Below are 23,404 nucleotides of genomic sequence, written 5' to 3'. Positions count from 1 at the left end.
AGTCTGCTCCAATCCTAAACGGATAGTTTAGGCAGTGCTTCTCAGAGTGTTCCAATTTTTGGGCTTCCCATTAGTTCCTACTCAGATTCTCTGGGAATGGGCCCTGAGAATATGTATTTCCCAGTAATTATTATTATTGTTGTTATTATTTTGAAATGGAGTTTTGCTCTTGTTGCCCAGGCTGGAGTGCAATGGCGTGATCTCAGCTCATTGAAACCTCTACCTCCCAGGTTCCAGTGATTCTCCTGCCTCAGTAGCTGGAATTACAGGTGTCCGCCACCATGCCCAGCTAATTTTTTATATTTTTAGAAGAGACAGGGTTTCATCATGTTGGCCAGGCTGGTCGCGAACTCCTGACCTCAGGTGATCCACCTACCTCTGCCTCCCAAAGTGCTGGGATTACAGGCATGAGCCACCGCACCCGGCCACTGCCATTGTTTCCTGACTTTGCCTAGAAAAGTTAGCCTTCAGAGACAAATTCTCATTCAAAGGTGAAATGATCTTCAGTTATGAGTGATTATTTTTGCTTCTATTTTACTTTCAAACTTGTCTGAGAACGGTTAGTCTGGATGTTCAAAAACACTTCACTTTCACAATTCAGTCATATTCTTGTCTTTCATTCAAATATCCCCAAACATAGGCAGGTGAGCAAGTGCTGGCTAAGGCAGTTCACTGAGGAAAGGGCTAGAGGGGGAGAGTTCTGAAGGCCATAGCCAGAATCTAAAAGAAGTTCATTCCCCTGAGGAAAATTCCCTATTAACACTGTTCCCATAATTGCTTTCACTTTTATGAGAAATGTAAACAGTCAAAAATGAAACCTCATTAACATAATGAAAATATTTCTTGCTGGAATTAATAAAACTCTCTCCTGCTGAGTTTAAAGCACCAAGTTATTGAAAAGACAAAAGTGCGACTTTCAGCTTTTGCCTGACGATTGGAACGTGAAATTCTCATGGTATGTCTCTCATTCTTAGCTTCTGTCTACAACCAGCCTTGCCAAAACGATTTCCATGGAAACAGACATCAAATCTGAAAATGTTGAAAAAGCTACCATGGGGATGATCATCTAAACTCATTTGCTATACTTTGCCAAGTAAGGTCGCGGGTGTAAGAAGGCGAACACGGGCTGGCATCCTAGTATAAAAATGACTTTGCTATCAGGGAAAAACCACAAGGGTCTCTCAGGGAACCATGTTTCTTCCTTCTATTTCCCTATCCCTCTTTTGTTTCTTTTTCCCTGCCTTCTCATTTATTCATTCGTTCCTTCACCCAATATAATCGAGTTCCTATTTATGGTTAAACACATGTACACATACTTGTTTTCTCCCATGTAGGTCAGGAATACTGATGCATGGTTTTCAGAGAGAAACCGATAGATACTCTCTGGCATTCTATCTAGGAAGCATCTCTGTTTAAACAGATACAAACAACGGAAGGGTAAGGTTGGTGTCTTGCCATCCCTGGCATCTAACACAAAATGGCTCCATCAACATTAGGAATCCTGATGCCTGAACAGAATGGTTGGAGCTACAGTAGAACTCTTGAGGACTGGTATAGGAAATGTGTTGGAGAGTTAGAGTAGCTGAGAAACACAAAAGGAACCTCTTTTCCTTTGAGTAAAGAAGTCACAGGTGTGTGGTTGGGGAATTCAGAAGACTGCGCCTAAGGTAGAAATAGTAGACATAAAACCACAGTGCTTCACAGCCAATAAATGAGGATCAACTCTCTTTATACCAGACAGGATTGAAGATCTTCTCTCAGATGAAACAACTTTAATACATAACTGCCCTTATCAAAGACAGATGGATTGATTGGTCTATTAGAAAAAGAAAGAACAGCTCTGAGTAGACAGACCTTTGATTTCTGTAACAACTGGGTTATCTCCAAAAGTTCTTTATTAAATGTATAATCTGAGTGGTTTCCTTGAATCATCTGTACAGTGGGAATTAATTGCACAATGTATAAATTATGGGAATGTAGCCTGTAAATGTCACTCATATAAACCTTTATACTTCATTTGGGATTTAAAAAGTTTGAAATATGAAAAGGGATCATGAATCCACCCCCACAGAAAACAGGGAAAGGTAGGAGAAAAATCAATTCCCATTTTTAAAGACCTTTTAAAAAGCAGAGAATCGCAAGCATGTATGATTGTTACCCTAAAGGTTCTTATTGACACATGCTAATATAAATTGAGCAAAAGGTTTTGTTCATCTTTACATGTCACTATAGCTAATGGTTCTAACTCATGAAATCAGTAATTAATAATTAAAATGAATTTTAAAAGACAGCAGATAATTGGCTTTGAAGACATCACTTTTTAAAGTGCCATTATACTTCATGTTTCTCAGCTCCTCCTGGTTAAAACAAAAGCTATTATAGACCCTTAAACAGGGCCCTAGAATTCAAGGAAAGGTCAGAAAAATGCTGCGTTCTGAAATGAGCCAAGGAAGATCAACATAAAATGGATGAAAATATTCACCTACAGAAATCTTCCTAGAAGTGACTCTTCAGAAGAAACGTTTTGAAAATGTTTCTGATTAAAAACGTGGCTCCCTGTTCATCCAAGACCCCAAAACGGCTCTCCAAAAGTAATTAAAAACAAATACCCACCGCACAACTAGAGAAAGCAGATGCTAATTTTGGAACTGTAATAGTAATATATGTTATAACAATTTTCATGATTGACAAGAAATACTGAAAAAGATGAGTATAACAGCTAAAAAGTCCTCAGCATTCTTTCCAGGGGAGGAAGACATTCTGATTTTAGAATACTGATCTTGCTTATCTAATCACAAATATCCCTAGAGTGGAAAATGGTGATTCATCAATGTTATAGAGTTACAAAAATATCCTTTAAAGAACATCTAAGTTCATATATCTCAATCTGTTGCTTATCAAGCCATATCATAATGTCTTTTTTCCATATTCTATCTTCAAAAGTTCTGGCCTATTCTCCATTTTCACTGTTGAAGTTCTGCCCATCCTTCAAGGTTCAACTCAAGCATCTCCCTCTTGACACAACCATCTTGGATCCCCAATTTTTGCCAGAGTTCTCTGCATTTTTATTATAATGGCAGATTCTGCTTTCTCTTAGAGTTAGCAGTTTCTCCATTCAGTTGCTAGCCATTTGCTGTGTGCTAGTATTTAGATTCATAATTTTAACAAAAGTTTATGAGAATGTATCTGTCAAACCCTTTTGCTAGATGCTTTTTGTTCACTGAATCCTCACTGTGTCCCCCATGTGCTTGTATAGTCCGTTATCCGCTGTGGACCCTTACTAACTTTGCACTACCATTTAGTATGACCAGCTGAGAAGATTCTCTTATCAGAAAGGTGTGTCCCCTGCAGGTGAATGGATCCAGGAAAATGGGTTCCTATTACATTCATTTTAAATAAGTGAGTTTATTGTAATTTGAGTCATATAAGCCAACTTCCCAGAGTGCAATCATCTCTGGATGAAGGGGAAAACATAGTAATCTAAACTTAAGTTGATGCCTAGACTGTGAAATGTGGGGACTCCACTAATGAGTAGCCATTAGGGTGAGACCCATGAAGCCTCTAGAAGCTGTATTATACCCCTTCTTATATATATTTTCCAAAAGCATCAAATTTAAAGAACAAAAATCTGCCCTGAGATGATATGTGTATTCCTCTATGGCAGAACTCAGATGAGAACGATTCTTGCAAGCTTCCCAAAGAAATCTCAATCTGAAACTAAAGCTCACCAGCTTGGTGGAGCAGGTGGAGTTGGGGAGAAATTCAAAATAAATCAACAGCTCAACAGCTCTTTTTTTTTAAACAGACCTTACTAACTACTTCTGATTAAAACTACTTACTTCTGATTAAAAACGTGGCTCCCTGTTCATCCAAGACCCCAAAACGGCTCTCCAAAAGTAATTAAAAACAAATACCCACCGCACAACTAGAGAAAGCAGGTGCTAATTTTGGAACTGTAATAGTTCCAAAATTAGGAACTATTAGAATCCTAACTAGGCTTTTCTAATTACAACAGGGTGGTATTAAGTAGACAAACAAAAGTAGTTTATTCTTATATAAAGTTTAGGCTTTTATTTAAAGTACCGTATGGGGAAAGTAACCTAAAACTTTTGAAACCAAGGGCATAAGGAAACAATTTTTTTTTTTAAGTGCCTGCAGAGTCAGACTCCAGAAACTAATTTTTGTATGCAGTCAAACCTGGATAGGCATTTTCTATTATATAGTTTGTACTCAAGATGAAGTACATTTTCCGCTTTGCTTTCCATTCCTTGCTCTCTGAAAATTTGTGACCTAGTATGGGAATAAACTAATGATTATAATTGAATATGTGAAAAGATAGAGATATGGAGGGGTTCTGGAAGAATCAAAGCAGACCAAGTACCTCCTTTATAGAGGAAAGGGGAAATGTGAAGGCTTTCTGAAAGAGGTGATACCAAAATCATAGGAAAGTAGAAAAGTAGAAGGCAGCTAGGCAAGAGGATGAGAAGACTTTTCAAGCAGAGGATTAAAAAATGGAAGTGTAGGAGTGAAATGACATGAGAATGATGGGAAATTTATTGTAGCTGGAGAATAAAAGGTGAGGCAATACACGGTAAGAGATGAAATAGAGGTATGGACCAGGACCTTATTTATGGGGACTTCATGCCTTTCGTTTAAGGATCCGTACTTTATGGGGCAAGAGAGACACTGAAGAGTTTCGATCAGAAGAGTGATTTAGTTAAACCTGTTTCATAAGGCAGGGAATGAGAGCAACCATCCTGTGGACAGGGCAATGTCTGCAGCAGCACCAGAGAGAGACGATGAGGGCTGACGGGGAGGAGAAAACTGATCTAGGGAACAGTGAATAAGTTAAAAACAAAAGAACCACTCAACTGCTTGCATGTGGAGGTGAGGAAGAGGAGAGGAATTCTGTGAGTCTAATGGGCTGATTAGATGTTGATGGCCGATGCTAAGACAGACTTCAGGAGAAGAAACAGGTAGACAATGAGTAGAAATTTTCACCTGAGAAGTCTGGGGGACTTCTGGCTACAAGTGTCCATCAAGTAGTTGGATGCAGGGGGTTGAAGCCCTAGGAAGCACTTCATGCTAGGATGTGGATTAAGCAGTTTGTCAGTGTTCTACTAGCTGAATCCATGAAAAGAAACAGGACCCAGCAGAAGCAAGAATAAAAAATGAGAAGGTAGAGAATGGGTCCCTGAAGGGTATTACCATTTAAGGAAGAGAAGAAAAGGAGTCTGCAAAAGCCACAGAGGAAGAAGATCTAGGGAGTGAGAAGGAGCTGAGGAAGAAGATAGATGTGAAGACATCAATCCACAGAATCAAAAAAATTGGATTAAACAGTAACAGTAGATGATTGTGTGCATATATGTGTAGTATACACATACGATTCTGTTTTTGTAGACCAAGATAGTATCTGAGCACAGGTTTATACTACCTCACCCCTAAAATTCTGTTTAATGATACAAAAGAATAAAAACAGAATTCCCAAAAAGAAAATGTCATTTTATTAGTATTTTTTAAATGATGGCAGAATTTCTGGAGGAGAGCAGATGGGATCTGGTTTAGAGGGAAACAGAACTTGAAGAAAGGACAAAAATAAATATAAGAAACTGCAGTAAATGTCAGCAGGGTTTTGAGGAATCGGCATGAAATGCAGGATCAAAGGATATACACAGGGATGGGAATTGAGGGGCATTCTCCAAGGGCTGAAATCTGAGGCAGCTTTGCTTGGCAGTGCTCCTCTCCTGCCTATGCTCTGCGCTGGGGAGGAACAGCATAGTTCAAGGTTAATGCAAGAGCTGTGGGTGCTGATCCAGAGAGGCAGAGAGGGATGAAGGATAACTTCACTTTTATTCTCTATAGTCCTGAGCTGTTTGATTCTTTCATGTTGAGAATGTATTTGTGTATTACCTGAATACATTATTGAAATAGTCTTTTGGATTCAACTGGAAATGCAGAAGGCCTTGGTGATCTTGACAAGAACAATAAAAGGGAAGGAGGCTGCAGACAATGTTGCTTTAAGATATGAATGAGAGGTGACAAAATGGAAAAAGCAAGGGCAAAATCTTGAGGAAATTAACACAAGTTGAAGAGAGATGGAGAGAAATCAAATTCTCGGGAAGGACAGGAGGTAGAGACAGGAAGTACAGAAGATCAGGTGTACAATTGGATGATGGGAGTAGAAAAAAACAATTGTGCATGATGGTCTTTTCTTGGGGAAGAATGGGAAATGATTATCTGCCTTAGACAGTGGCAATCAAAGGCTATAAAAAGGATCTACGTAGAAAAATCTAAAAAAATTGACTACCTGGCACAGTGGCTCATGCCTGTAATCCCAGCACTTTGAGAGACTGAGGTGGGAAGGTTGCTTGAGCCCAGGAGTTCAAGATCAGCCTGGGCAACACATTGAAAGCCCATCTCTACAATAAATACAAACATTAGCCAGATGTGGTGATGTGCACCTATATTCCCAGCTACTCGGAAGGCTGAGATGGGAGTATCTCACGAGCATGGGAGACTGAGGCTGCAGGAAACCATGATCACACCCCTGCATTCCAGCCTAGGTGACAGGTAAGACCCTATATCAAAAAGAAAAAAAATCCAAGAACAAATTCAGGACTGATAGCAATGAAGAAGAGATTCTAGCTGAGGTTGAAAACCACAGATAGGTGTGTGCCCAATTCATGGAGTGGAATTTTCTCCAGCAGGTCTGAGTTACTTGAGTATAGCAACAGTAAAGGCTGGTTTGTCAGAGCCATCCTGGTTGGGATTTGGTTAGGCCAATGAAGGAGTAGGATACCAGGACACAGAGGATGCTGGTGATAATAAACTGATCAGAGGATCCACCTTAGCTCCTCGCATGGTGAGGATTCCTATCTTTTAGCCCAGGAAAGACTGATCTGGAGAGAGTGGAAGCCTCAAGAGCATACAGCCTCCTGACGCAGCCCAAGGGCAGGGAGTGGGCATGAAGGGGCAGCATGCAGATGTTGTTCCTCTGCTTTAAATAGCCAGAAGCAACACAAATCCCCTGTCCCTTCTCTTCCTCTTAGAAAGAATATTTAGCAAATGAATAAAGAAATTCATAGTCCATAAGCCAGGCCAAATCAACAGACTAACAAAGAATAAAGCACTTCTGGCCGGGCATGGTGGCTCACACCTATAATCCCTGCACTTTGGGAGGCCGAGATAGGCGGATCACCTGAGGTCAGAAGATTGAGACTAGCCTGACCAACATGGTGAAATCCCATCTCCAATAAAAACACAAAAATTAGCTGGGTGTGGTGGCGGGTGCCTGTAATCCCAGCTACTCGGGAGGCTGAGGCAGGAGAATCACTTGATCCTGGGAGGCGGAGGTTGCAGTGAGCCAAGATGGCACCACTGCACTCCAGCCTGGGTGACAGAGTGAGACTTCATCTCAAAAAAAAAAAAAAAAAAGCGCTTCTTTCTTATGACCTGATCGTTTCTTAATTATTCACACTAGTTTCCGGTGGCTATGGAGTGTCTGTGCTGTGCTAAGTGCTGTTTTTTTGAGCATGTTTTCCCAAAGCTGTAGTTGAAGTCTACCATGCAGAGAGAAGTCAGCTGCCACTCTGGCAGGCTTTCAGCTGCCTGGGTCATTAAATGACTTCTTACTCATGGGCTAATGTCCTGAAGGACAGCCAAGGACATGTCTTTCAAGAGCAGAGGTTTTTGTGATATTTTACCATATTGTACTTCTAAGTATGAGACAACTGGCCAGGCAAGGAGATGTCCCTAAATTCTCCTGCATTTGTGGGCAGAGGAGGGGAAGGGTCACTGCACTCAGGGACAAGAGAAGGGGTGGACCAAGTGGTGGACCTGCAGATCCTTGGTTTCAGGGTAGAGACAGGCATAGATGGTCACTGGATACTTGACAGCTCTCCAGCACTGCCATACTCTAGAGACAGCAGCACTTTCTCTCAACATGGCTGTGAACATCTCTGTTCCTGAATGCCAAGCCACTCAGCTGCAGGCTGGGGCAGTGCCTGGATCTCTCCCTGGACCTCTGGGGAGGGTAATGAAGCATGGCAGGGGCAAAAATAAAAGTACAACAAATGGAGGCAATTTCACTTCTTCCCCCCAGGAGAGAAAGTGAGAAGACAGAGAAACCAAAGGAGACTTGGACGAATTCAAGTTTCCGTTTGTATTCTGGTAGATGCTAACTTACAACATGATCTCCCAGCAGTAGAAGCGAGGACAGGTAACCCAAAGCCCTTTCTGTCCTGGTTGCCTGAATAGTCTCTGACTAATCTCCATGTAAAGGAGTTGGACATAAACCTGGAGGGTCCCAGGAGAGACAATCTCAAGTGGATTCTTCAGATCGTTTGTTTCAGGCCGTGGGGCTGGGAATGTCCTCCAGTGTAAAGGCTGACAGAACACCATCTGGTTTTGAGTCTGGTTTCCTCAGTTGATTAATTTTTTCAAGAATTTTTTTTCCCAGAAGATATGGCATCATGGGAAAATATATTTCGTTGTCATTCCTCTTGGACCTAAATGAGCATGCTATTTTTTCAACCTAAGTGCTTAGATTTTATGTAGTTACATTTGCTTATATACATTCACTTCATTCCATATAGAACTTGAGGTTGCTCATAAAAAAGAAATAAAAGACCAAAAAAAAGTGCAAAAAGTACGCCAGCCAAAAGGTCTAGAAAGTAGATATATAAAGTTACATGCAATTCCAAGTATAGTAGTTTTTGGGAAATGAGAGGCTGAGTTTTGAAACCTATAAGCAACTGAAAATGATCAGGGAAGTTTAAAAAAATGAGACAGTACTAAATCAGACAATAAAAAAAATCCTTAATTAAAAGTATACTCTGGTGAATGAGTAGATCAGTAAAAGTCAATAAACATACCTAAATACACACGGAATGCAGTAGATGACAAAGGTGGTATATGAAATCAATGGGGAAACAAATGACGTGGAGACAGCAGGTGGCCATGCAGAAAAAGATAAAATTAGATCACAGGTTAATTTCTAAATGGTTCAAAGACTTACATTTATAAAACAAAACCATAAAAGTAATGGGAGAAAACATTTAACTTTGTAGTCTGGTTTCATTACTACGCTTTTGTAGTAATGATTCAAAATTCAGAAGCTATAAGAGAAAGGAACATTTATAAATGAGACTCCATAAATCCATGTTGAAAAAAAACAAGTAATGTCAAGTGACAAGTGACAAACTGGGAATATACTAGAAAGCTGTGATAACACAAAGAGCTTAATCCCCTAATTAACCAATTAGGAAAAAGCCAAGAACTTTATAGACAAGAGTTCAAATTATATTGAAAACTTAACACTTACATGACAAGCATTACGTTTACTTAGTCTTTAAAATAACCTCACAAAGACAAAATAAATCAGCATCTATTATGTTTTCTCACATGGCATTAGCATATGAAATAGAATCCAAGAGAGATCCATCATGCAAACAGACCATAATACGGGTACTGTTACCATCACCATTTTATCACCAGGAATCCGAGACACAGGTGAAGTAACTTGCCCAAGGTCACACAGCTTATGAGGAACAGAGCCAGGATTCACATCCAGATAGTGTGGCTCCAGACATTTTGCTTATATTCCCTAAGTCCTACAGTAAAAACCATGGACAGCCAATCATAGAAAACAAAACATAAACATAACATGAAACGATGCTAAACATGAATAAACTTGAAACGATGCTAAAACCTCCATATACTAAATCAGCACACAACTACAATGAGAGCTTATTTTCACTGTCCTTCAAAGATTCCTGAAACATCTGCACTGTCTAGGAAGGTAGGATTTGAGCTGCACGAAGGCAAGAGGTTAGGTCCGGTGACCTCAGCCTTCAGGTTAAGATTCTATGTAAGGTGTCACAGCTTGCGGGGAATGGCCCCAAATAAATGTAACACAGCTTGCCTTTCCTCCCATTACAAAAGTAATAATGCAGAAAAGACATGGTCATGTTTATCCTTGAGGGAAAAAAATCTATTTAGACCGACAGTACTTCAAAATTACCCCATAAACTGCAAATGTATTTCTGAAATGAAATAATGTCTGGAAAAGGAATTTAAAGTGGTATCTTTGGTTGCCTGTCAGAATATGACAATGTGAAAATAGTCATTTTCACCTTTTCTGAGATACATCTTTGCTAAAGACAGGAAATAAAGTAGCTTCTATTTTCTCTTCTCATGGCATTGGCATATGGAAAAAGGATACATCATGAAGCGTCCATTATGAGAAAGGAAACCATCCTGAGGAAAGGATGTGCTCGTTTTATAGGTTGCGGTGAAGTCACAGTTACTGCTGATCATGGGAGGTAGGTTTATGAAGGGAAAATGAAACCCATAGAGAACAGCAGGATCCCTCCCTCCCCACCCCCCAGGATTATTCTTAATCCAATGCTTCAATCTCCTGTCATTGCTGCTTTACTCAGAAGCTCCCACACAGAAAACACAATTGATTTGCGATTATGTTCCTTTTCCTCAGAATTAGATGGAATCTTTGGCAGGCAGTGAAGTGACCACACCGATAATGGTGAGCAAGGGAAAAGCAGCAGTACATTTCAGGAGTACTGAGTGCAGGAAAACTTGACTAATCTATGATGTGGTTACCACGGTGAAAATGTGTCAGATCCTTGCTAACTTTGAAAGTAGGCTGCTTCATCCAAGAAGCTGTCTTTGACCCGTGATGCAGGTATAACAGCTGCATTCTGGATCATCTGAAACACTTTGGAATAAAAATATTTGTGACAGGTCAGTTGCAGTGGCTCAGGCCTGTAATCTCAGCACTTTGGGAGGCCAACGCAGGTGAATCACAAAGTCAGGAGATTGAGACCATCCTGGCTAACACGGTGAAACCTCGTCTCTACTAAAAAAGAAAAAAAAATTAGCTGGGCATGGTGGTGGGCATCTGTAGTCCCAGCTACTCAGGAAGCTGAGTCAGGAGAATGGAGTGAACCCAGAAGGCAGAGCTTGCAGTGAACCGAGGTCGCACCACTGCACTCCATCCTGGGCGACAGACCAAGACTCTGTCTTAAGAAAAACAAAACAAAACAAAACACAAAACTATATAGAAATGCATAAGGAAAAAGATGACAATCCTACCATTCTTTCTAATTTAATCATCTTGATAAGTGTGAAGTCTTTTGACAGATTCTCAACACTTGTGTGTGTATTTGTGTGTGTATGTATACATATATCTATATCCCCACATATTATCACTATATTATTATTAGTTTACCAGAATGAGCTCACACCATGCATACCACCCCAAAACTTGCTGCTTGCATTTAACATCATGAACATTCCTTCACTTAAATATTAAATACAGTAGTCCCCCTTATCTGAGGGCCATACATTCCAAGACCCCCAGTAGATGCCCAAAACCAAGGATACTAAACTTTATATAGACTTTTTTCCTGTACATGCATACCTATGATAAAGGTTAATTTATAAATAAGGCACAGTAAGAGCTTAGCAGCAGTAAGAATGAAAGTATTAGTAAATGATTGAGTAAAATAAAGATGACCGCAAGCACTATGATGCCATGGCAGTTGGTCTGATAACTGAGATGGCTACCAAGTGACTCACAGGTGGATAGCATCTGCAGTGTGGATATGCTGGACAAAGGGATCATTCACATTCTGGGTAATACGAGGCAGGATGGTGGGAGAGTTTATCCCTCTACTTGGTATGGAGGGCAATTTAAAACTTTCAAATTGTCTATTTCTTGAATTTTCCATTTAACACTTTCAGAGTGTGGTTAACTGGGTAAACAAAACCATGGAAAGGGAAACTGTGGATAAATGGAAACAACTGTAGTCTCAGTATTTTTAAGATCTTCAAAATATTCTGCAACTTAGAGAAAAGTGATGTATCTCAACATAATGCAACCTTTCCATTTCTTCCATTCTGAAGAAATTGCTGCATTAAAGATCATTACATGTACTCTTGTTTTTCTATAAAATAGATTCTCTCAAGTGGAATTGGTAGGTCAAGTTTGAATAGCTTTTGCTAGATAGTCCAAGAACAAATAATTCACATTTCCACAAGCAGGGTTTTGAGAGAGCGCATGTGGTACCATATTCAGGGCAGCGCTGGCTGTTTTCACTAATTTCATTTTGCCAACTGGATGAGTGAAAGATGTTACTGCGTTGTTTTAGATTATATTGCCATGACTGTTTTTTTTTTTTTTTTTTTTTTTTGAGACGGAGTCTCGCTCTGTGGCCCAGGCTGGAGTGCAGTGGCGCGATCTCGGCTCACTGCAAGCTCCGCCTCCCGGGTTTACGCCATTCTCCTGCCTCAGCCTCCCGAGTAGCTGGGACTACAGGCGCCCGCCAACTCGCCCGGCTAGTTTTTTGTATTTTTTTTTAGTAGAGACGGGGTTTCACCGTGTAGACCAGGATGGTCTCGATCTCCTGACCTCGTGATCCACCCGTCTCGGCCTCCCAAAGTGCTGGGATTACAGGCTTGAGCCACCGTGCCATGACTGTTAAAGAGGCTCAACATGTTTAATAAGTTTTATTGTCCATTTCATGTTATGTTTCTGTGAACTGTCTGAAATTTTAGTTTGCTTATTCTCTCGTTGTTAGATTGTTTCCTTTTCCTCTTTTTCAATCTGTTGCTATTTGTATCTTAAGGTTATTAACCCTTGGTCTGCCGATCATATACATTGAAATACTTTGCTTACACTGATTTTAGCCACATCAAACTTATATAACTGTTTATGTATATATTTTTCTTTACGGCTTCTGCATTTTTTGACTTGCTTTAAAAGATCTACTCTGCCACTAGGTTATTTAGAAATTATTGGAAAACCTGTGACTTGGGACTCAGGGTAATGAGGAAATAACTTAATGAGATTATTTACTTTAGATATATTAATAGAAATAATGTGATGATTTGCAATGGGACTGTAATCATGAGAGCAATGGAAGAGGCCCATAACAATTCAAACTGACTGGGATGGAGAAGGAAATGGAGACATTGTGCAAGTCAGTGAATGAAATAGTTCATTTAAAAAATGAGCTATTAAAATATGAATATAAGATGGAAGGGCTAAAATGGTGTTGATTGTCACAAATGTGGGCAGGTCAAATTTCAGTATTAAAAAGGCAAAGACTAACGGATTTTGTTAAAAATAAATCTGTCCATATGTTACTTGTGAAAATGCACATAAAGCAAAGCTACAAAAAACATATTAAAAATGAAAAGATGAGAAAATAGCTTCGGGAGAGTCAAACAAAAAAGGTAGAGTAATATTAGTACCACATAAAGCAGAATTCGAGGTCCCAAACCTGTCCTTGGGATCAGGGAGATAAAAAGCAGTTGGTGAGAGGGTACCAAGGTAGCCAGGATGTTAAGAAGTTAAGATTGTGGAATGAAGGGAAGAGCAAGAAAGCAAGATAACACTATGAGCTACCTTTCTACTGAGACAATTGCCAGTTTGTTGATCGAACAGATTGAGAGACCGAATAGCTAAAGAGAGTTAGCAGTAGTTTTACGATGTTGAGGATATAAAACTTGAAGTTCAGGGCTCCTCAAAATGGAGAACACGTCAGGCTTTCATCTGGGATCACGAAAAAATACATCCTAGGTGTAAAGGCAAACTGGAAATAGACTGGTTTTTATAAGAACCGTCCCTTAAATAAACTCAATCCCTTATTGGATTAAGGGGACCTGTGCTTACTTTAACTGCTGCTAATGCTAAAAGACTCCACTCTGAGAAAGACAGCATCAACAAAACATCCAAACGTTTTATTCCAGTGTCCAGTATTCAATTAAAAAGAATTACCAGGCATACACAGTACTCAATTTAAAAAAAATTACCAGACATACCAACAGACAGAATGAAGAAATAAAACCTACAACTCAGAAAAGAGAAGTCCCTAGGTTATCCCACAACCCAGAAAACAGATATCCAGATACTTGTGATTAATATTTAAGAAAATAGATGAAAACATGAAGAATTATTCTAAAAACCTGGAATCTATAAAGGATTAAATGAAAAAATCTAGAACTATAAGTGTAGGAATTAAAATTAAGAAAACGAGATGGGTCTTAAGCAGATTAGAAGTAGCTGATGAGAGGACTAGAAACAAAAGAAGAAAAGTCAGTAAAGCTATCTAAAGAAATAAGAAAAATGTAGAAAATGTGGAAGTGTTTAACACTGCATGTTTTCACTCATATGTGGGAGCTGAATGATGAGAACACATGGACACATGGCGGGGATCAACACACACTGGGGCCAGTTGTGGGGGGAGCGGAGGTGGGAAGGTCAGCATCAGGAAGAATAGCTAATGGAGGCTGGGCTTAATACCTGGGTAATGGGATGATCTGTGCAGCAAACCACCATGGCACATGTTTACCTATGTAACAAACGTGCACATCCTGCACATGTACCCCTGAACTTAAAAGTTGAAGAAAAAAGCAAAAAAATAAAAAAATAAAAAAAAAATAAAAGTACAAGTGTTCGAGTTATAAGGAACTTGGGTAAAAGGTTTAGCATACATGAAATTGGAGTCCCAGACATGAGGAAGAGAGAGAATGGGGCAGAAGCAATATTTGAAAAGGTGATGGCCAAGAGTTTTCTCAAAGTGACCAAAGTCACAAGTTTAAGAATCAATACATATACCGTGCAGGATAAAAACAAAAACTAATTCACAATTAAGTACATCATAGTAAAGCTGGTAAAATAGAGACTGAATATTCTGAAGCAGCAGGGCATGGCACAAGGTGATGGTTCTGAAGGAATAACAATAAGACTGACAGCTGGGTTCTTATAAACAAAAAATACAAGCCTGAAATGTTGGATTTGCCACCTATGAAGTGCTGGAAAATAGATGACTGTCAACCTAGAATTCTATACTGAGCGAAAATGTGTTCGAAATGAAAGCAAAATAAAGATGCCTAGGATAAGAAAAACAGAAAAAAACTACATGATATTCTAGAGAAAATTCTTCAGGAATGAGGAACCCAGGCAAAATCATGAAAGTGAAGAAAACAATAAACAGCAACAGGGGTTAATATGTGAGAAATACTGAATAGAATGGCTATAATGATGTCTTATGGGTTTAAAAAAAAAGACATTTAGTAAACAGGGAAAAACCCAAAAGACAACAGGGATAGATGGAGTTAAAAGGTTCTAAAGTTTTTGCACTAACCAAGAAGTGTTACAAGTAATAATTTGTTTTAGACTCTAAGGTCAATAAGGAATGTTGTAATCATTAAAGTAATTTAAAACAATGGATAAAAGCTCATAAAGGGGAATGATGGATTGACAATTCTTGATTAGTCCAAAAGAAGGTAAGAATGAAAAGAAACTAGAATATAGAACAAAAAGGAAAATAGAAAGCAAATTGTAAGATAACAGATTTAAACCCAAATATGAGTTAACATTATATGTAAAAGGACTAAATACTCCAACTAAAAGACAAAGATTGGGTTAAAAATAAAACTTTATATGCTGCTTATAGGTTAACACTTTAAAGTCACAAAAGGTTTGAAAGTAATAGGATGAAATAAGATATATCCAAAAATGATAATAAAAAGAAAATTATACTAAGATCAAATAGATATTAAGTCAAGAAGCATCACTAGATATAAAGTGGGACATTTAATGATAAAAGAATCAATTGTCTTTGCCTACCTTACTGTGAAAGATCTTTGAATGCATATCTTCTTCATCTTAGTCTATGCGGTGCCAAGCACATAACAGATGCACATTACAACACTGGCCAAATGTGGGCACAGTAATCCCAGCACTTTGGGAGGCTAAGGTGGGTGGATCACCTGAGGTCAGGTGTTCGAGACTAGCCTGGCCAACATGGAGAAACTTCATCTCTACTAAAAATGCAAAATTAGCTGGGTGTGGTGGCACATGCATGTAATCCCAGCTACTCAGGGGGCTGAGGCAGGAGAATCGCTTGAACCTCAGAGGCGGAGGTCGTGGTGAGCCGAGATAGTGCCATTGCACTCCAGCCCGGGCAACAAGAGTGAAACTCCATCTCAAAAAGACTGGCCAAATGGATGGATGAATGATCCCTGCCCAGCACCACCATAGCCATTCCAGCCTGCCTGCCTCCTGTGGTGATAGTCTGCTTCTGGCTCTTGCTGGCTATCTTTTGGGCAGCGGAAGGAGCATGGGATTTGGACTCCGATTGACCCATATTGACTCCTGATTATAAGCGATATCATCCTGTGCAACTGAGTTCTCTGCAGCTGATTTTCTTTAAGGGGCTTTGTATACTACTGGGTCTGTACTCAGTGCTCAGAAACTGTTACCTTACTATTGTTGTTACCATGAAGCTTGAATGAGATGGGGGAGTCAGTGTGGCTGAGGAAAAGATGCTTGACCTTCTCAGCATTTGTCTCACCGGTGGCACAGTATATTGGGGTAAGACTATGGACAGTGTATCAGGGTAAAAATAAATAGCTTCATTTGCTCCCTTTCCATTATATTCTTGATTCTCCTACTTATCACACTGACCACCCTGAAAACCTGTCTCAGTGGTCTTCAACTCTGACTGCTCCTTAGAATCACCTGGCCTCACCCTAGGCCATTAAATCAGAATGTTCCCCAGGAGTATTTTATGTGTAACTGGGAATGAGTGGTTACTGGCCCTTCACTTTCTTGCTCCTAGTAGAATGAGTTCAACTTGCACAGTCCCAGAAACTACAAGCATTTTCTAGGAGCAAAAACTGTTTCCTAAGGACGGTACAGAAAGAATAGGGCTTGGTGCCGGAAGTTTAGAGTCCTAGTCTTGCTGCAAGTTGGAGATATGACCCAACAAGCCACAATACCTCTGTACTCTGGTTCCCTCATTTATCAAATAAGCACCCTAGAATCTTCTATCTCAAACTGTAATGGGAAATTTAAAACAGAATGTAGGTAAGACTTTTTAAACATTTGAAAGTGACACAAGTGTGATTCGTTAGTGTTTCCATCAGATGTTCCCATCAGACTTCAATAGAATCCTCATTGTGCTGCTTACTGGCTGTGGGGCTTTGCACGGCTCGTTTTGCTTTTTGAATCCCAGTTTTTCCTCTTCTATAAGATGGAGCTACCTACTCTTCCAATTGCATAATAGTTCCCATTGCTAGCAGCAAAGTAAACAATGGGAACTAAAAAAATACAAGCTACTGTATTATTGTGTTGGCTCTTATTATTGGTGCTATTATCTAATGCTGTGGATAAGCTCACTCAAGCCCTTGATTTCAAGCGGTGGAATCTCATAGTCTCTCATATTAGCAGATGCCGGCACCAGCGTGGCCAAAAGCAGGTGTAACACTCCTGCCTGGCAGGCTTTTGGATTTTAAAATGAATGTCAGAGAATCTTCGGTTACCAACCAAGCTGCCGAGGTTGACAGGTACAATTCACTTCACTGCCTGAGACCTGCCCCCTTAGCTTCCATTCCCTTGGCTTTTCTGACTGTTAGGTGTATGACAGAAGATCAATACTGGCAACAGATGAATGTATGTGATCAACCTAACAGAAGCGGGTTGAAATCCTTTGGTGTGTGGTATCATAAAAGGAGGAAGGTCATTAAGGACACTGGGGCAGACTGAGAAGCAGCCTTGCCCCAAAGCAAATCCTGGCACTTCCCTCTGGCCCACCTTTTCCCTCCAAGCTTCAGCACGTGGGACCTTTCTCTAGAGCCCAGAGGCTTTATGTTCTCTAGCAAAGTGGTCTGTATCTTTTTTTTTTTTTGAGGTGGAGTCTTGCTCTGTCGCCCGGACTGGAGTGCAGTGGCCAGATCTCAGCTCACTGCAAGCTCCGCCTCCCGGGTTTACGCCATTCTCCTGCCTCAGCCTCCCGAGTAGCTGGGACTACAGGCGCCCGCCACCTCGCCCAGCTAGTTTTTTTTTGTATTTTTAGTAGAGACGGGGGTTTCACTGTGTTAGCCAGGATGGTCTCGATCTCCTGACCTCGTGATCCGCCCGTCTCGGCCTCCCAAAGTGCTGGGATTACAGGCTTGAGCCACTGCCCCCGGCCTGGTCTGTATCTTTACGTTGACCATCAGTCCAGTGATTATGAAAGCTGAGGTCTTTGGGAAACCCAATAATTGGAGTCGTGGACTTGAAAGTAAGAAATAGGGAAAACAGCACAGTTATTTCTGATTTTTTTTGGCTCTACTGTTTATAGTCAGTCTTGCCTGTGCAAAGCAATACAAATTGATGTTGTCAGCCAGTGACATAAACAGATTTTTCTTTCCTGAAGCGAATCTGATAATTACGATGTTGTAACGTATCTTGTACCACCCAAAACAGTAGATTGAGGATGTCAGGTTTCAGTACAACAAAATGGAACAAGTCTTTTCAGAAAGCACGAACTGTCATTTCAAATGAGACTCTGAAATATGTTCCTACTTACCTACTGATATGGTCCAAACAGCAATGATTTTCAGAAATGCCTTAGTTCTGGAGTTGAAGCGGCTGTGGTGGATGGGATTCTGGATGGCGACGTAGCGGTCCAGCGAGATGGCGCAGAGGTGCATGATGGAGGCCGTGGAGAAGAGCACGTCTAGGTAAATCCAGACCGCACAAAGCTTGCTAGGCAGAGGCCACCGGTACCCTACGAGGCAGCAGGTTGGTGTCAGTGAGCAACCTTGTGCCTCCTGGAGCATGCGGATCCCTACCCTATGACAATTTCCAGCTCTGGGACGGGCACAGGTGATGGCAAAGGACAACACAATATATTTTTAGTATTTGAAAAACGAAGCCCACTGGCAACTATACTTAACTATGATAAGCTAGCACTGGCTGATGAATGCAGGGTTTGAAAATTTCTAGCGTCTGGAGTTATGTGAGTGTGGCATGGAAACTCGGATTGTCTCTCTTTGGGGGTTCTCTTTCTTCCCCCTTACACCTGGCAAAACTTTTCTTAATGGCTTATGTCAAAAGTTGTGTTTTGGCTCCTCTTCTGGAGCACCTCTCACACTGTACTGTCAGGATTTAGTCAAGATTCTCTGGATTGTATTTCCCTGAGGTTAATCTCACCTCTTAGTCATTATTATAACCATCCGGTCCCATACAGTGATGGCAATAAATTGCAATGGTGCGAATGACTAAATGATTATAAATTCAGATTGTGAATATGTCTATCTGTAAAAATGAAAAATAATGATCTAATAATGCTTTGGGTGCCAAACTCAAATTTAGGATATGTGTAGGGAGAGCTGAAGGCAAGGGTGAAGAAAAATAAAGGAAGGTGTCCTTGCTCTGAACTTTGTTTTAGGGAAGCATTTCTCAAACTTGAGTGAGCCTCAGACTCTGCCACGCCTCTTACTGCTGGACCTCCCTCCGGAGGTCCTGATGCAGTTAGTCTGGAGCAAGCTGTAGAATTTGCATTTGAATTAGCAAGCTCCAGGGTGATGCGGATAATGCTGGTCCAGGGACCACGCTTTGTGAACAGCTGCTTTAGGGTGGTGGCTCTCAATCCTGGCTGCACATCAGAATCAGCTGGAGAGCTTTAGAGAAGGTCCTGATGCCTGTGCCAAATCCAGCCCAATTAAATCATCTTTGGAGGGTGGGCTGAGGTGGACATCAAATGTCCAAGCGTTTGCAAAGCCTTTTCCAAGCTCCCCAGACAATTCCAATGTAAGACACACTGCAGATCACCTGCTATATGAGGAAGGTTAGAGTGTGCCTTATGGACATAAACAAAGTGTCCTGGTTTTGTGTTTTGGAGGTGGATCAAGCAGTTATATAAACTTTAATTAGTTTTGATCACAGTATAAGCAGCGGAGTTAGATCTGCCCGCATGTGAGAAAGAAAATTTAAAAGTCCACTTTTCTTATTACAGACCCACAAAGCTGAACAAACTCCAACGCAAACATACACTCTCTACCAAAGTGCCACAGGAGATACTTAGACAACTAAAGAGCGTAGGTACAAGCCTAATTTACATCCATTCACTTGTATTATTTGCGAAGAGCTTGAGCTGAAATGAAAGCCTTTTCCTTTGCAGCGCCTGATGGGGGAAACCACATTCTCTCTGTTCGGAACAGTTGGCCCTCGGAGGGGTTTTCTTGGCAAGGAGGCAGCCCAGGCCTCAGTCCGTGTTTCCGATGCGGGATAAGGAGGGGGCATTTCCTTGTGGGAGAAGCCTCATGCCCCACGCCCCGTGGACTCGGGGAGGCGGGAGGAGCAGCTCAGGGAGGGGCGGGGCTCCGGAGGGAACGGGCTGCGCTCGGAGCGGCGGCCGCCAGGGGGCGCCCTTGCTCCTCAAGCGGGTGACGCCTGGGGTCACCCCACCCTCCAGCCGCTGTTTTGGTTCCTGCTCTGTCACTCCTCCTACCCCCACTGGAGTTTGACCCCTAGGGGAGGGGGTTTGGGAAGGGAGAATCTTCCCCAGGATGCCGGGGAAAGGACAGGCAAATTGAATGAAATCATTCTGGTGTGGCATTTAAATGGTCAAGCGAAGGCTGGACTTGCAATGAGCTTTACTAGCTTTGTGCAAACTGGCGCCTGCTCGCCCTTGTGTACCGCCTTCCTTCTTCACATTCTCCAGGGCTGGGTTGATTGTTTTTAAATCTTAGCCCCTAAGACTTGGCCAGAAAATTTCCCCTTAAAGATAGCTATTATAACCTGTCTCTAAGCTCTGGGTGACTGCTGCTCGTGCCTGTGTCAGCAGTCACAATAGTCTCTCTCTCTTTTAAGGAGGTATCTGGCTGTATTACTCATAATTTGGAAAGAATATCACATTCTGGTCCCTTGCTGAGAGGTTTGACTGTTTCAAACTCTGTTGAGAAGAAAGCAAGATTAATCCCTTCCCATTTGTTTCCCACCCTCCTCCAAACCAGACTGGAGGAGTTTATGCATATGCAGTTTTAAAGAGTTGAGGATATAATTCAAGGCACATTTCCAAATTAGCTTCTCTGGGCAGGGAACAATTAAAACTGGAGTAATTCATTTATTCTAATGGAGACTCTGCATATTTTAACATAAAACCTACTGCACCACTAATGTCCTCCCTGCAAATGTTCCAAGGTAATTGGGAAGGCTTTATCACTCCATTAGAAGCGCTGAAAACTGTGTGACAAAGATGAGACTGTTCTGTCCTGAAGGCTGGAATATTGGTTGGGAATATAAAGGAGCAAAAATCAAGTAGATTCAGAATGACGGGTAAGTTACTGGTTTATGACTGTATTGGGGTAATTTATAAAAATGTCTACATTAAATGTACATGTTTTAAAGCACAAAACTTTCCAATGATCATTTTTACACAGGATGTACATGTTTTAAAGCACAAAACTCTCCAATGATCACAGGTCATCGACTGTCTGATTTTTATGTGAAATCCCATTTTAAGAGTAAAATATAAGTAACATAGTAGACCCTAGTCTATAAATAAAGCCTTCTATTTATAATTTGTTTGCCCCCTGAGCCCCATCTCATCTGCTGATGGCATGCACATGCTCTTTATTACCAGTGCGAGTACAGCTGGGAAAGTAATGCCACTCACCATACAGGATGGTTAACATGGACACGGGCATGACAAGGAAACCCAGCAGCATATCAGCTATGGCAAGTGACATCAGGAAATAGTTGGTGGCATTCTGCAGCTTTTTCTCTAGGGACACTGCCATGATGACGAGTATGTTTCCAGCAATGGTTAGAATAATCACTACAGCTGTCAATAAAGCAGACCAGTTTTTTTCCTGGAGATGAAGTAAGGAGAGACACGATGGCGAGAAGCACCCTTCACAGGAAAGGTTGGTTCGATTTTCAGAGTCGACTGTCCAGTTAAATGCATCAGAAGTGTTAGCTTCTCCGGAGTTAAAGTCATTACTGTAGAGCCTGGTGTCATCATTTAATTGCATTAAGGAGTTCGTAGTTGAGCTCAAAGAAGTATTTTCTTCACAAAGAATATCCATGTCTAAGCCAGAACTTGTAGCAGATGAGGTGTGGAAGGACTAACACGTTATAGCCTCTGCTCACCATTCACCTTGATGTCCCCATGCTCTGTAACACTGAGACTGGTGTACATGCTGGTCTCTCGGGGCTGGATTTTTGTCTTCCATTATTACAATTGTTACAATGATAAAGAACCGAACTGTGGTGGCTCTTAAGTTTTCTTCATTCATAATTTTAGGAGAGTCCACTGTTTGGTTTTATTATTTTCTCGGCAAAGTGAGGACAAAAAAGCAGAATGAACTTTTAGCATAAAGGTTGCAGGTTTTTTTGAGCGTTCGGGGAGATAAATGTCCTGGACAAAGAAGAAAAGTTTTATAACTACTGGGACTCTTGTTTATATCTCATTTTGTTGGTTATGCCGATAGTACTAGTTTAGCCACAGTATTATTAAAATAGCATGCAATCAGAAACAGCAGGGATGTACACATTCTACATTAAGGAAGTCAATTAAAAATACATCCAGTGTTAATCCCATAGTAATTGGATGTACTTTGGGTTACGGTTCTCAGCCATTCTTAGGCTGAATTGCCACAGCTGCTGTCAGGAATTTCAGCTCCCACAATGTTGCTTAGCTAATAAAAGGAAAACAAAGTCTTAAGTAAAAATTAGCAGACAACTTTGCTCACTAGAAATTCTCATTGAAATGATTACATGTTGGCCAAGCATGATTTCAAACCAGAAAGAAAATTACATAGCAATAAAATATAGCGGCACGAGAACTTACATTTGTCTTCAGGGTCCACACATGAGATGCGGCAAGTCACAGAATAACAAGTGTATCTCTCACTGTAATTAAACTGGTGTCGAGTCCCCTCTTCTTGATCTTCCACCAGCATAATATGATAGTAATTTGGTTTCTGTTTTGCTGACTTCAAAAACTGCATGCAAGAGCCGAGCCAGCTCCCGCACTGCTAGGATCCTGTTGGCTTCCTCTGGCACGGCTCGGCTGGGTTCCTCCCTCGCTGTGCGGCTCGCCTCAGCAGGCACACATTTAGAAATCATTCACGAGCCCCTCAAAGTCACACAAAAGAACTACATGGGAAAGTAGGAAGAGCTGTCTGCACCAAGGGACTCCTGGTTTCCACGGGAATGGAGTAGCTCTCTGGCTGCCTCGTTCACTTCATCAGACCTCCCTCTATGTGTATGTCATAAGCTGCAAGGTAGCAACAGCCGGGAGGGCGGACCAAGCAGGCTTTCTCTTCTCCCTCTTTTTGCTACATATTAATATTGGGAAGTTTTCCTTTGCTTTTGAGAGAGAGAAACTGGAGAAATGGCCTTTCGTGCAGATTCCCATTAAAGTGGGTAAGTGGCACTGTGGTAATTTTTTAGGCTGAAGGGTGAAGGGAGAACGTAAATAAGGCTGAAAAACAGTACGTTCTGGGAGTGCTGTGAGCGTCCAGCACGTCCATCCAAAGCCAACAGTGTTTGTGTCCAGAGTGGAATTACTGACGTTGGCCACATGGGCTCAGGGTGGCCAGGCAT

At 41.1% G+C, this 23,404-nt stretch overlaps 1 protein-coding gene across 1 annotated transcript in view; it reads right to left on the bottom strand.

Annotated features, from left to right (window-relative positions):
* HTR2A (5-hydroxytryptamine receptor 2A) overlaps window positions 1-23,049 on the bottom strand; it is a 64,356-nt gene extending 41,307 nt beyond the window's left edge. Inside the window, exons 1-3 of the mRNA XM_033176917.1 lie at window positions 22,647-23,049; window positions 21,471-22,214; window positions 18,378-18,578 (exon numbers count right to left, since the gene is read on the bottom strand). Coding sequence (XP_033032808.1) covers window positions 18,378-18,578; window positions 21,471-21,882 — 613 coding nt within the window. The 5' untranslated portion in view covers window positions 21,883-22,214; window positions 22,647-23,049. The remainder of the gene's footprint in view (window positions 1-18,377; window positions 18,579-21,470; window positions 22,215-22,646) is intronic.
* Between the last annotated feature and the right edge of the window lie 355 nt (window positions 23,050-23,404).

The sequence above is a fragment of the Trachypithecus francoisi genome, unplaced genomic scaffold (assembly GCF_009764315.1).
Source record: "Trachypithecus francoisi isolate TF-2019V2 unplaced genomic scaffold, Tfra_2.0 Lachesis_group18, whole genome shotgun sequence".
Classification (NCBI taxonomy): Eukaryota; Metazoa; Chordata; class Mammalia; order Primates; family Cercopithecidae; genus Trachypithecus; species Trachypithecus francoisi.
The sequence above is the reverse complement of the archived record's forward strand: the minus strand, read 5'-3'. Positions and strand labels throughout refer to the sequence as shown.